This window comes from Trachinotus anak, unplaced genomic scaffold, assembly GCF_046630095.1.
Source record: "Trachinotus anak isolate AG129_WGS33_773 ecotype Australia unplaced genomic scaffold, CSIRO_AGI_Tana_v1 ptg000019l, whole genome shotgun sequence".
Taxonomy (NCBI): domain Eukaryota; kingdom Metazoa; phylum Chordata; class Actinopteri; order Carangiformes; family Carangidae; genus Trachinotus; species Trachinotus anak.
In genome coordinates this window covers 4196142-4210341 of record NW_027273870.1, presented here as the reverse complement: position 1 = coordinate 4210341, position 14200 = coordinate 4196142, and the positions used below count along the sequence as shown (strand labels likewise).

At 40.7% G+C, this 14200-nt stretch overlaps 2 protein-coding genes across 3 annotated transcripts in view; one reads left to right on the top strand and one right to left on the bottom strand.

The window, feature by feature from the left end:
• LOC139635976 (C-type lectin domain family 4 member F-like) overlaps positions 1-2479 on the bottom strand; it is a 31143-nt gene extending 28664 nt beyond the window's left edge. Inside the window, exon 1 of the mRNA XM_071503590.1 lies at positions 2353-2479. Coding sequence (XP_071359691.1) covers positions 2353-2479 — 127 coding nt within the window. The remainder of the gene's footprint in view (positions 1-2352) is intronic.
• Positions 2480-5571: 3092 nt separating this feature from the next.
• LOC139636677 (transcription factor AP-4-like) lies at positions 5572-13275 on the top strand. 2 transcript variants are annotated; one of them, XM_071504926.1, is made up of 7 exons: positions 5572-5944; positions 8647-8812; positions 9068-9166; positions 10124-10294; positions 11412-11558; positions 11779-11949; positions 12082-13275. In XM_071504926.1, the coding sequence occupies exons 1-7, from the start codon at positions 5856-5858 to the stop codon at positions 12235-12237; spliced, it is 999 nt and encodes a 332-aa protein (XP_071361027.1). In that variant the 5' UTR covers positions 5572-5855; the 3' UTR covers positions 12238-13275. The 2 variants fall into 2 exon arrangements, with proteins under 2 accessions (XP_071361027.1, XP_071361028.1); XM_071504927.1 differs by lacking the exon at positions 5572-5944 and adding an exon at positions 6105-6384 and having other exon boundaries at positions 12082-12377.
• Positions 13276-14200: the final 925 nt, after the last annotated feature.

Genomic DNA, 14200 nt, shown 5'->3' with positions numbered 1-14200 from the left:
ACACACATACATATTCTCACACCCTCATACACACACTCACTTCCTCACTATCAAACGAAACCCAAACTCACACTACATCTACTACAATAAAATACATGTTTCTGAATCACCCCACACCAATTTGGTTTAGCCCGGAACTATAAAACATGGGGACCGTTGGCAGGGGAAGCCTTTTGCCCGAACACCCTGCAGACAAAAGACTGGTAAGTAGTTAACCCACTTATGCTCCCTCATTGCACCTTCACAGACTTATTGCACATACACATTACATCCACCATTACATTATTTTGGCTCAACTCTAAGTTTATTGTCTTGTTCCTTAACACATAGCTGCACATTTACTCACATGTCCCTCTTTTCCAGGTGGAGCTGCGTGGCCTTCACAGCACCCGCCATCCAATCACAATTAAAAAAGGACAAAACCCATGGACACAAATATTCCAATCAATTGTGCAAAGTCTAGCCATACCATGTGCAAAATGCAATGTTGTCAAATGTATTGTGCCAATCTTCAATAAAGTGCATGTGTTCCTATTAAAGTGTCTGTGCAATTATTGAGGTGCATATGTTCCCATACCCCTAACAGTCAAAGTGCATGGTGCCATATTTACATTGTCTGGTGATGAAGCGCTCTTCGTCACAGTCACACTTGTTCTATTTAGATTTATCTTAAACTCAAGAACATTTATTTCCATATGTTTATTTCAGACGACACAGCTTTACATCCCTGTGCTGTTGATATCACCAAGTTGTGGGAATAAAGTAACTCTCCAACAACAAAGGGTTCTCTGACCAGAGTCATTTCCATCATGTAACAGGTCATACTCATTTACCAAGGTTACACTTCCTCACAATGCCTCTTGGAGGCAGCAGTGTGTGTGATCACTGAACCTGTGGTGGAAATCCACTGCACTTTCCTTTGTTTCAGAGGTGAGATATCAAATTAGAAACAAAGATGCAGGTTAAGAGGACTCACAGAGAATGAAAGGCAAGGCAATGATGAGAACAGCTAGCAGGATACACAGGAGTCCAAAGCCCACAGCAGCCCGTCTGTACAGTTTTACTCCTGTGTGTCAGACCCACACACACGCACACAAACAGACACACATACACACATAGACACACAAAATCAGATCACATTTTTTAAGTTACATTGACTTACATTGAATTCCATGGAGACTTACTCCTAACCTTCACCTTTCTCTAAGTATCACACATTCATCAGTACGTAAAATTATATCACAATTTACACACATTGGCAGATTGCAGACCAGGGGGCAGATGCACAAATGATGCGTACACACAAACTGCACACAAACCACCACTTCCTGCACATGAATTGGTATTTAGGAGCACAGAATTTGGGGTGAGACTCTCCATTACTGCACATGGAGTTATTGAACTAAAGTAAACTGATGTGCTCCCATTTGTAATCTGACCAACAATCGGTGGCAACCAACTATGCTTCTTTTTTCCTCGTTCTTTTCTGTGCCATACCTGATAACTTGTGGAAGAGACAGTGTTTTTGTCTGTAAACTGATGGATTAAAGGAGAATCTTCCTCCATTTATGGCGAACTGTGGGACTGATAATGAGGCTTGTGCCTGTGCCCAATTTCTCAACAAGTGAGATTTATAAAACAGACTCCTGCGTACACACACCTTGATAATTCTGATGAATAGAATATGTATGAATTTTTCTAGTTTTGTGCACACACATAGTTTTAGTAATGAATTTACACAGAGCTTTATGCATCTGGCTCCTCCCTGAAGTTTGGTCTTTTGTTTTCCTTCCTTTTCTTCTTCAAAAATGAAAACAAACAAACAAACAAAAATCTTTCTAATTAATTTAAATGTTCAAATTTTGTAGGAATCTGGTCTCAAATGATTGCAGCAAGGATTTTAAAAGACTCACTAAAACTTAGTGGCTTGAACTGCAAATATAAAAGTTGCTGAGGATATAAGCAAACCACACAGTAGTCAGGCTAGTGAATTGTAAATCATCATGTACATGTAAACTATCAAACATGAGCCACCTCTGTTGACTTTAACAAGTGGTCTAAGGTGAGCATCACAGCTGTATGAAAATAAAGTAAAACAAAACAAGAAAGGAGCTCAAGTTGCAAAAATGCATTGATGATCAATGTGAAAGCAAAAATGTTTGACTAAAATTATATTTTAAAAATATGTTAATATCTGTTTTTAATACTGAGACGATTATTTTTTCTTTTGTAGGATTCATTTCTAAAATTCAAATTTAAAATTTAACGCACAAGATAAGATTATTGTGGACATTATTGACCATGTTGCTGTTTTGTAAGTCAGCCTCAAAATGATTAGGATTTCTGCCTCACCAGGTGCTGCAGTAGGAACTTCACTGTCTTCTCCAGAGCGGCTCCTTAACGCATCGTCCCTGACTGTAGCATCATCAGTGCTGTCACTGAAGGCAGACTTCTCAGGTTCATGGGCAACCATCTCCATGTTTCAGCCACTGGTGAGTGATGAAGCTGTCTGTTGAAGTGTGCTCTTCAAATAGTGCTTGTCTGTGATCTGAAACCTCCTTTATATTTCACTATTTATATTGAGCTTCCTCGTTTCTTTTCAGGAAGTTTTCTTTTTTAGAAGGCTTTGACACACTGGGTGATCAAAACCAGTTTGTCTCAGTTCAACACTAACACCTGTAAAACAACTATCATCAACAAGTAACCCTCCTCCTTCGATAACACAGTGTCCTTATACCTAAAATATTTTCCTTTTCTCTCTTTTATATTTTTGCACTGTCACTTTCCAAACACAGTTTTAAATCATTTCCCCTATATATGTGAGATGTTCTAAGCCTTTCCATAACTTTGTACATATATGTCTCAGCAGTTTTGGGTGGTGAAATTTGGTAAAAAAAAAAAAATGTTTGATTTCCATATTCTTAACTCAACTGGAATTGCCATGGCACATTTAGCTCTCTCTTTAAGTGAGTGATAAACAATAAACTGAGCATTAATCTGTAAATGAGCTTGTATTTCTTGGATGTGTGGCCGAATATGAAGCCACATAAAAGGAAACTCATGTTTTATTTTTTGTGGTGGATGACGTCCAACCCAACCTTTGAGGGTGGCTGCTCGAAAAAACTCAAATACACTACTACACTATAATGCAAGTTTGTGTAACTTATTTGTGCATCACAATCTACCAGCAGAACACACGTGGTTGAATGTGTGTGTGATGTGATGTGATGATGATCTGATGTTGCCACATCTGCTCCTCTTTATCAAATTGTGTTGCTTGATTTCAGACCTTGACTGTGACAGAGTAAGTGAAGGGAATGTGAACAGCTTTGCTAAAAAAAAAGTGAGCCACATACTAGTTGCACCAAAAAGCAAAAGTAATAATGTGACAAATGCCCTTACCCACGCTGATCCCTACTCTTCACAGAGACATCCATTAAAGGATTCTAGAGGCTTGCTTTCTTGTGTAGTTAGAGTTATATTGTACTCCTTAACTTTAAATGTATAGCATCTCCAAATACTTGCTATCAAATGGATGGTTTGTACTTTTTAATTGACTGACACACGTATTTTTCATGGTAAAGGAGGAAGTATCTCTATCTGTACCTTATCTATTCTACAGTGAACACATTTTCTCAGTTCTGTGCATAAACACATGTTGCCATTTCTTCTATCTCACTGTTGATTTGGTAAACACTGATTTTTGTCAACAGTTATTTATGGTTGTGTGTGTGTGTGTGTGTGTGTGTGTGTGTGTGTGTGTGTGTGTGTGTGATTATTTCACCAAAGAACATAATTTTTAGGGTTTTTAATAATTGAATTAACTCCTGTGGGTGAAACGCCTAAAATGAGGTGTTGAACACCAGTCTTTAACGCTGTTAAATCCTCTGTGTCCTGCTGTTAAAACATGGCTGAACCTTGTAAGTTTGAAGATAGTAGAAAAAAATGGGACGATGTAAGTAACATGTTGGATTTACTCACAACTGCATAGATGTTGTCAATAAACAAATCCAAAGTAACAACATGACATACTGTATCAGTGTGAGATTACATAAAGGGTGCTGACATTTTTAATATCATAGATTATTACACTTTATTATTATTAGAGCAACACAAATTAAATAAAAACTTAATTTGGCTTAGTTGGTTTTGTACAAACATGTTTGAACAGGATTTGCTAATTATGTTTTGGCAATTCAGGGTTAACAACTGAAAAATACTGGTGTATTATCAATTCTCAATCCATTTTCTTCATCATTTCCATTATATCCAAAATGTAGTATTTAATTTCATCTGCAAGTTATGATGCATCTTTACACAAAAACTTTACTCCTGCAGTTGAAGAACATTTTTACAGCTCTTGATGGTCAGATTTGTCAATGCAGATGCAGCATCCTGCCTTTTTACCTAATGGGAGTTGGATATTCACATAATGGTACATTACTGCCACCTGCTGTTTGTGCTCAATGTTACATAAACTGCACATTGCCTTTTATTTATTCTCCCACTGTCTCCCTGTATAGCTAACTGTTATCCAACCTGCAATTTTTCATACTTTTTGTTGAAATATTATCTTTTGGTTTCAACTGTTGTGATCAAGGCAAATTGAAACTTCAAACTCTGTGTGTATATTTGAGGCTGCAACTTTACTTTGATTATGAATCTACTGATTATTTTCAATTACTAGTTATCTATATTATATCTATAATTGTGCATTATCTATATTCATATTATAGTTAGGCCTATATTTTATATAACAAGGTACAATTTTTTTATATAATATAAATAAAATCTATCTATAAAATATATAAAAGCAGCTGTGACTTTACATGTGCTGTGTGCAGTAAAAAAATTAATAGTTTTGTTTGATTAATAACCTTAATGTATTGTTTCTTTTTTGTGGTAATTTTAGTTATTAATCAAATGTACTGCTCAGAGGTTAGGGTTAGGGTTAACACGGTTCATTATGAAAGTAAATTAAAGCAGTATTATATCATAAAATACAATTACTGCATGTCCTTAGAGAAATAAGGTGTGTGTTTTTGTTTTGATAGCTTATTGACAAACAAATGAATTAACTGAATAATATAACTACAGTGACATGATGGACCTGAAATCATCAGGCAGACACACTACAGTTTACTGTCATTTGAATAGTCACTTCAATTACTGATGTTCATATCATAGGTTTTGAATTCTATTAATTGATTAATTGATTATTCGGAACATGAAATATTGTTAAGCTGCTTGATTTGAAATTCTAAGTATTATTTCAGCATATGTGTGATCTGATTCACTGATTTCAGCTCTGAAATGAACACGTTTTCTTATTCTTGCTGATGAATTATGTGATCACGCAGCCGCTTGCCGACATGTGCTCTGCGAGGATCTGATTTGTTCCAGTTACACACTGACTCTTGCTGGTTTGTTTGTTCTGCTTTCCGGAAAACGGTCTCTGATTCCAACCAGCTGTTTCCCGCCTCACACAGATCAGCTGCACACACACACACACATAGAGTAGTAGGCGGGGGCGGCAGACACACACACACACACACACACACACAGACAGACACAGACACGTAGTAGGCGGAGGCAAGAGGCCACACACACACACACACACACACACACACATTGGAGGGAACCCCATCAGCTGTGGGAAGCAACACAGCGATAACTTACTTTTATTTTTCCAACTCGTCGCCGCTCAGATTCGCCTTTTTTTTGAGGTGGAGCTTTAGACATTGCGCCGTCGAGGAGCACAGCGAGAAAACGAGCACCTTTATCTTTTAGCGAGGGGAGCAGAGGAGGGAGCAGCAGACAGAAAACACGGACCCACAGGAGGTGGCTTTGAAAGCATGGAATATTTCATGATGCCGACAGAGAAGATACCGTCCTTACAGCAGTTCAAGAAGACGGAGAAGGATGTGATAGGAGGTCTCTGCAGGTGTGTGGCTAGCTATTCCTTTCTTATTTGTTGTTGTTGTTGTTGTTGTTGTTGGTACCGAAGTGCTCGCATAAATCATCTTTCGTGTGACCGTAGCACTGTGTGTATGTGTGTGAGGGGGATGCAGTGTGACTTCAGTTAGCATGCTAGCCGTTAGCTTCGCCGCGATACCTTTGGCAGCAGCAGCGTGGTTGTGGAAATTAGCAGCTTGTTGTGCCAGCTGCTGCCGCCGCTGGCGACCGGGGACGTGGGGGGATCGGTTCACCCACATTATTACATTTGTTGGCCGAGTGACACGCAGTGACCCACGGAGCACATTTGCAGCCTTTCGGCTCAGAAACATGTAAATCGATGGGATGAAATCGATACATCTGCGTCCAGTTGAACACCAACCACGTGGTGGTTAACGTGCCGCCTGGCTGCTACACACAGCATCACATGTTTGTAACGACATACTTTATTACATTATTCACTCTTTTCTCCGATTTACTTGCGTGGACAATACATCCCACATGTATTAAAGAAGGAGGTGGGGTGATTGGGGTTTCGGCTGCTGTGTGTGTGTGTGTGTGTGTGTGTGTGTGTTTTTGAAGTAATGCTCCGCGCAGCAGCCATGGTTGTGTCGTGTGCTAAAATTAGCTTAGCGTGGCTAACGAGCTAGCTATCACTGCGCAGTCGTTTCCTGACAGCTCCGTGTACGCCCTCGCTCATTGTTACCCACATATACTGGCTTCACTAACTGTAACACGTCGTCTTGTAGGTGTATAGCAGTGGACACATGGGTGTATCTGTGGGTAGCGGGTTAATAAGTCGGGGCTAGCTCGCCGCTAGAGGTGGAGCGCATTGTTCTCCATGATGCCAGGGGGCCTGCTGCTGGAGCGGAGTCACATTTCGCTGCTGCCGCCGTCCAGACGCGCCCTCCGCCGGCCATGTTGGAGGACCGCAGCTCCTGGCAGCTACAGATGACAACAGCTGATTTCCGTCCCTCAACTTCACAAACCAGATGTGGTTGTTCCCCCCTCGCTCTTTGTGGTCAAATATCTGATAGATCCGCGTCAGTTCATAAAGCAACATTTGTGCCAAGGATGCTAAATGTACACAGTTATAAAAATGTGTTGTATGAATGTACAATATACATCAAATTACTATCACAACACTTCTTATTTGGTGATGGATTAAAGTGGATCTTTCATATTTACAAAACATAAATTGGTCATTTTTGTTTCACTACATTTTTAACAGATGGTTTGTGCATTGCACAGCACCAGGGGATAAAACCCCCTCATTATATTCCCTGAAAGTCAACTTAAACATCTCATTAAGTGAGTATGTGATCAATAAATAACTTTTGTGATTGAACAGTTGAATTCTAATAGATCAAATTAAGCCCTAGATATTACTTATGCTCATGGGTCTGCTAGTACAGTGATCATAAGGGGTTTAACCGGTAGATTAAGATATATTTAAGAGAGCCGTTCCCATAGCTTTCAAAATAGGCTGAAAATCGAGGCACAAAATTAAGAAATCCAAGGACCCAGAGCTTATTTTGAAAGGCAGTGTGGGCGCGATTTTAGGCTCCTTTTGACGTATGTTATGACTGTCTGTCATAGCTTTTGCTTAAGCTGATGTCACTCACTTGTAAACACACAGTTTTAAATCAGATCAGACCACTCAAATTCAGCCCTGACTTTAGCACAGCCCCCACGCTCATCTTTTGTAGAAAAGAGCTATGCAAGCTGTGGCCGCTGTCAGGCCTCTCTCATTTTTGTAAACACTGAAGATCTGGTTCTTTGGGTTTGTTGTCTGCTTGGTGTCATGGCCGTTTTTTTTTTTTTCCCTTAATGGTTCACCCATTTCTCCCTCAGAGTAAATAAGACAGAGATCGGTTTTGCCACCATAACATCCAGCCTCATGGGGTGGAGGTGTGCGAGGGGGCACTGAGTTCAGACACACTCAGAGACCCCCAGGCAGCTAGACTGAGGAATGTAGAGGTCAGGACTAACGCCTGGTGAAGTTCCAGGTTAAAGGTTTAAAGTGTCAGATATTGCAGCTGATTGCGGATTTTATTGTTGCTTTGTGTTGGTATTATTTGTTTATCTAGCCTAGAATTGCAGATTTCTCTCAAGGTTGTGTATCGTTGGCTGTAGAGCTGCAACGATTAGTCATTTTAATCAAGTGGCAAATTGAAAGAAAGTGAATCACCAACTATGTTGAAAATGGATTAATTGTTTTGTGTATTTCCAAGCAAGAAAAAAAAGCAAACATTTGATTCGTCCAGGTTCTCAAATGTGAGAATTGGCCACCTTTCTATCTGACATTAGAGTAAACTGTATATTTTGGGGGTTTGGGCTGTTGGTCACACAAATGAGATGTTTAATCATGTTGCTTTGTGCAGTTTTTTTTGCTTTTGCTTTGTGGTGATTCTTTGCAAACTATTTTTTTTATGGCCGAATTATCAATCACGAAAATAATCAGCCAACTAATGTGTTTTGAAAATAATAGTTAAATTCCTCCTTTTCTTGTATCTGCATTGTCTGTGATGTTAATTGCTTGTTGAAATAATTTGTAAGATTAATTTTCCACATTTTGCATAAATCAAGATTAAGCAATCAAACATTTGATCAGACAGGAGCTTGTACGGCCTTGTTGCACACAAAACAGTTTTTTTATGGACAGAATAACAATCATCTTTCTCCCTGCAGCCTGGCCAACATCCCCCTCAGTCCAGAGACGGCCCAGGACCAGGAGAGACGAATCCGCCGGGAGATCGCCAACAGCAACGAACGCCGGCGCATGCAGAGCATCAATGCAGGCTTCCAGTCCCTGAAAACACTCCTGCCCCACACAGATGGAGAGAAACTCAGCAAGGTGCAGCCAGCACTGCAAACACTCACACATAGAAAAGACCTCTTTTGTGATGGTGTAGATTATCACATGTGATGATGATGATGATGATGATGATGGTGGTGGTGACGACTTAAATGATTGGGCGCAAATGTTTAAATGAATGGCAGGACATTTAATTTTCAACACTCTGGTCTTAATTTGGGTTCCCTACAGTTTTATAAAGTTAAATGTCCGTGCACTGGTCCTGTGTTCACCTTTTGGCTTCACCCCTGCCAGGCGGCCATCTTGCAGCAGACGGCAGACTACATCTTCACCTTGGAGCAGGAAAAGACGCAGCTCCTGGCACAAAACAACCAGCTCAAACGCTTCCTCCAGGTAACGGCCTGTGCCGCTGTTTTTCACCACATTTGTGTCTCCATGTGGATAAAGTTGGGTTGCTTAAATGACAGTATGGGTTGATTTAGTCCATTTTATATAGATCACATACACCTTACATCACCACTAACAACTTGTTAAGTCAAACTGTATAGATTCCTTTCTTTCAGGCTTTCAGGTGCATTAATCTGCAGAGATTTAAAACTTGATCACACTAAACCTCATTCATGTCCTCAGTTTGCAAATGCATTACAGTCTATAAATGCATTAGAATTTATAGACTGTTAAAACTGTTCTTTCAAATGCATTACCGCCCAAAAACTTGACTTGTGTTTATTGTGATGGACATCTCACAGGCAGTTTTTGAGATTCCTGAAAACAATATGTAGGTTAAGTGAACAGTCACAATCTAATGGGAAAAAAAATTCCCTTTCTTGCTCCTTCCTTTGGAAAATGTCATGGATTTTAATGTAGAGGCAGGTAGGAGGTTTGTTGCTGATTCACTATCAAACGGCTCCATGTATGTGATGGATGCTCGGATAACACTTAGTGTTGAGGTTGAGTTTTTGTTAAGCAGCTAGAAACAGACAAAAGTCAGGTGTTGAACATGTTCACATTTGCTGCAACCACCTGCAGCCTCACGCCACTTTGATATTTGGACAGCTTGCGACTGTTGGCAGTGACAGTACAGTGGCTTTTCAATCTGTATTCAGTCATGCCACGCTATGTGAAAAATGTGTGTTTACCAGTCTCCTTTGTTTATTGTGCTGTTGGTTCACCTGGTGTTTTTATTTTCTTGCCACTCTGGCCGTTTGTCTAACTCCGTGTAAGCAGCATGTGTTGTCTTTGAATGGAGAAGGAACTCCTGCTCTGCCGGTGGGGGTATTGAGTTTAAATATGCACTCTGCACATTCACTGTTTCACATTTAACTTAACGCGGCCTTCGTGTCACTTCAGGAGTTCAGTGGTTCCTCACCGAAGAGGAGGCGAGCAGAGGAGAAGGATGAAGGGATCGGGTCTCCGGACACGCTGGAGGAGGAGAAGGTGGAGGAGCTGAGGAGGGAGATGTTGGAGCTGCGACAGCAACTGGACAAGGAGCGCTCGGCTCGTATGCAGCTGGAGGAACAGGTGAGATAAAGGGCGGAGCCGGAAGAGGTCCTTCATGATTCGTCACCTGTTCCCTCCTCTTCACTCTGATTGCTCTCAAAAGATTCTTAACATTAATTTCAACTGTGGAGGACTGAAACCACACAGATGAACATAATGAGCTATGAGGACCATAATTCATTTCTCTTACTACTTTCCACAACTACTGCTTCTTTTCCAAACTTCATTTTTGAATGTCAGAACAAATAATACCTCAAGCTTTAGTTCAGAGAGACACAAAACAGAACAGGTGAACATAAAGAGGAAGAGATATCAGTTGAATTTAACTCCACATTTCCAGGCTACACAGTGATCTTGTCTGGAGGTCACAGTGGACGCTAACACGTGAACAAACAAACTAGTTTTTCAGGTTTACCTGCCTTTTCCACTTCTAAACAAAATGCAGATCGTCCTCATGATCACTAGTCCACTTTAACGGGGTGGGAGGGGGTGGGGGTGGTGGTGACACCAGCCAGTTCCTCACAATGTCACGCTCTGGATTCCCCTGAACAGCAGGTTACGACAGAGGAGACTGGTCAGTTGGTGAAGACAAACAGAAACTTAAACAGGAAGTGAAAGAGAGAGGAAAGTAAACAGTAGGAACAATGCAGGGGTGAGAGTGTGTCAAATGAGCTGGGCATTAATTAAGTATTTTTCTGTGATTTGGATTAGACAGAGATTTAGCTTGGCATTTTAAAGTTAGATAGTTCACAAGAAACAACAACCCAAAAAAACAGCAGCAGAGGACTTTTAGTTCCTCGTACAGGTCAAGCTGCAAAAACACTGGATGTTAGATTTTGTTTGCAACAGGTTGAAGTCTCAGCCTCAAGCCAAGATAACCCTGTTGACATCAGGGCTGTTCTTTCAAACCTCACAAAGCTCAATTCAGAGCCACAGAAGATATTTCACAACAATAGCACTCCCCCCCGTCATAAGCAAGCTGATCTTAATGTGTAACAACCAACAATTGTTGAGGTTATTATGACTTTTTTCCCATGTTTGCTCAGTAATTTAGAGGCCCTGGATATGTGTGAGTTGGTATTAAATTGGTGCTGAAGTCACACTTACCTTTGTGTTGTGTGTTTGTGTGTGTGCACAGGTGCGCTCTCTTGACACCCAGCTGCACCCAGAGCGTCTGAAGGTGATCACCCAGCAGGTGGAGGAGGAGCAGGCACTCATCCAGAGCCAGACGCTGTTACGGCTGCAGCAGATCCATGCTGCCGACAGACAAACACACAGTCCACAGGTTAGAGCCACACACACACACACGGTAGGCATCTTTGCTGCAATTCCCAAACCTCAACAGGCTACATTTTGCTCAAACAGCTTCTGTAGTGAGGTGTTCAGGATAATGACGTACGATGACTTCAGCACTGATAAGTCTGTCATGTGAATATAGATCATTGTGCGTCATGAAAAACAAATTTTCATTTTTATTTTATTAATTTTTTTTGTCTATCCTCCAGGTGCTGGCTCCTCCCACTCCCCCTGCCCCAACCCACCACCCCACGGTCATCGTCCCAGCTCCGACACTAACCCAGCACCCCCACCATCACGTCACTGTGGTGACCATGAGCCCGTCTGTCCACACCAGCACTGTGTCCACATCCAGACAGAACCTGGACACCATTGTGCAGGTACGTGCTTGTTGTCTTGTCGTGTAGAAGATTTTTTTTTTTTTTTTTTTTTTTTCAGGAAGTTTTCACTTCATAGTGAAAATATTTGTTTTCACCTTATAAATGTCGGTGTTTCTCGTCCCCTCCTCTCAGGCCATCCAGCACATCGAACGCACTCAGGAGAGGAGAGCCAGCGCCGAGGAGGAGCAGAGACGAGCCGTCATCGTTAGCCCCGCCCATGTCGCCATGGACACCGCCTGCTCAGACACAGACACTGACACAGAGGGAGAAGACTGCTCAATGAAATGATCCACTCCATGAACCAACACATACACACAGACAAACACACACAAACACTTAAAAAAAAAAAAAAAAACTAAACAAAAAAAAAACCTACTCACTGTAAGATTCCCTCCAGGAGCTCGACTACTTTTAAACAAACAAATCTGTCTTTGGCATTATCCAAACTCCTAAATCCAGTGGTTAAGCTCAGTGTCAGTCTTGTACTGTAAAATCTCTGAAGATTGAAAACGTAGGATGGTCAGCGTGCAGAGGAGGCCCTGTGGGATTTCTAGGGGCCGTTTTTCGATGTCTGAGCCGGCGTCTCGGGGTCTCCTCGTGTAAAAAGCTATCAGCATCCATCCGTCCTCCACGTGTGTTTATGTGTGCTGCATACAGTCACAGTATCAGTTACCCGTCGTCACTGGCACGCTGACAGTATTATCTGTGCTAGAAATTGATGGATTTAGCATAAAGGAGAGTTGAATGTAACAACACAATAAGCACGCAGCTCCTGATTCTGAAAAGGGGCATGAGCTGCAGTTATTTCTTCCCCAGTCTTAATTTTGTTTTTCTTTATTTTCGCGGTTCCTTTATTCCAGTGCCAGTGGCCATGAAACCCAACTGAAACTACAACTGAGGGCATTTCTAAATTTAAAAGTTTGGGAAAAAATACACACTTAATTGCAGAGTTAATTTTGAGGATACATGTGGAAAGAAATTCTGTCTGATTTACTTGAAAAAAAATAAAATAAAAGTTGTGTTTTTGATATCTAAATAAGCCCTTAAAAGATAAGCTGTTGAACAATTTACATTGATCATATTTTGGTTTTAATGTCGTTCATGTTTTTGTTAACATTTTCTTTTTCTGTCAGGGTTACTGAATGTTAAAGGTGAACATTTTGTTATATTGAGATTAACAACTTAAAATTGGAGGTTTGTCAGGTTTTTCACAGGGAGCCGGAGGTCTTCACATAATTTCCTGAGCCCGTTTGACTTGTTACCTGCTGCTGATACTGGTTATCGCACCCCTCACTTCAAAAAGGAAAAAAAAAAAAAAGAACCAAATGTTGGTTCGCTGCTTGCAAACATCTGCCGGCATTTTGTTACTGACTGGTGTTAATTTTCAGTCAGTCTCCAACAATTTCTCCGAATCAGACTTGAAATATGGAAAGTTTGTCTGATGGGAAAATGTCAAAGATTCGCACACTAACAAAGCGTGAAGGCTTCCGGTTTCCCTCCAAAGACTTCAGTCTATCTTCTGGTCTTGGTTTGTTGATTTCAGTGACTATGCACTAGAGTTTTTGCTATTTATGCAATCCCATCTTCAGTACATTTGTTGGTGTCATTTATACATGAGGTGAAGTTATCTATGCACCGTTTGGTAGGTGTGCACATTACACCTACAGTATATGTCTGAAACTTGACATGCTTGTATCAAAGAATGTAGTAGTCTCTACGCGAAAGGTGCTCTTTATCAACCTGGTTCTCTGCTGACGAGCAGGGAGCTGAGGCCAAAACCCGTCATGTAACTTCACACTTGATCACGTTTCCTGATTCTTTTTCTTTTTTAAATAAGGAAATAACGTTTGTCATTTCCACATTTTGGAATTGCTCAAGAGAGTAGGGGAGCAGGGAAGACACATTTTGTGTTGTCTTGTTAAAAAAGTGACTTTTAGAACATAGTAGGTTCACATTTTAATGGACTCCATCCCTCAACATCATTTTTGAAAAGAAAACTGTAAAAAGAGATTTCACCAGCTTTAGTTGGAAAACTAAGGATGCAGTGATGGATTGATGTTTTTTTTTTTTTTTTTTTTTTCTTTTTTTTTCAGTGCATCAAATGCCACAAAAAATGCTAAATCATTGTCCAGGGAGAAAATAAAAAGGACTGAGATGAAATGCAGATTTTCCCCTACAATTCCTATCTCTCTGTAAAACGCACCAAATCTGTCCACCTCATGTTAAGTTGCTTGTACTTCTCTCGGGAATT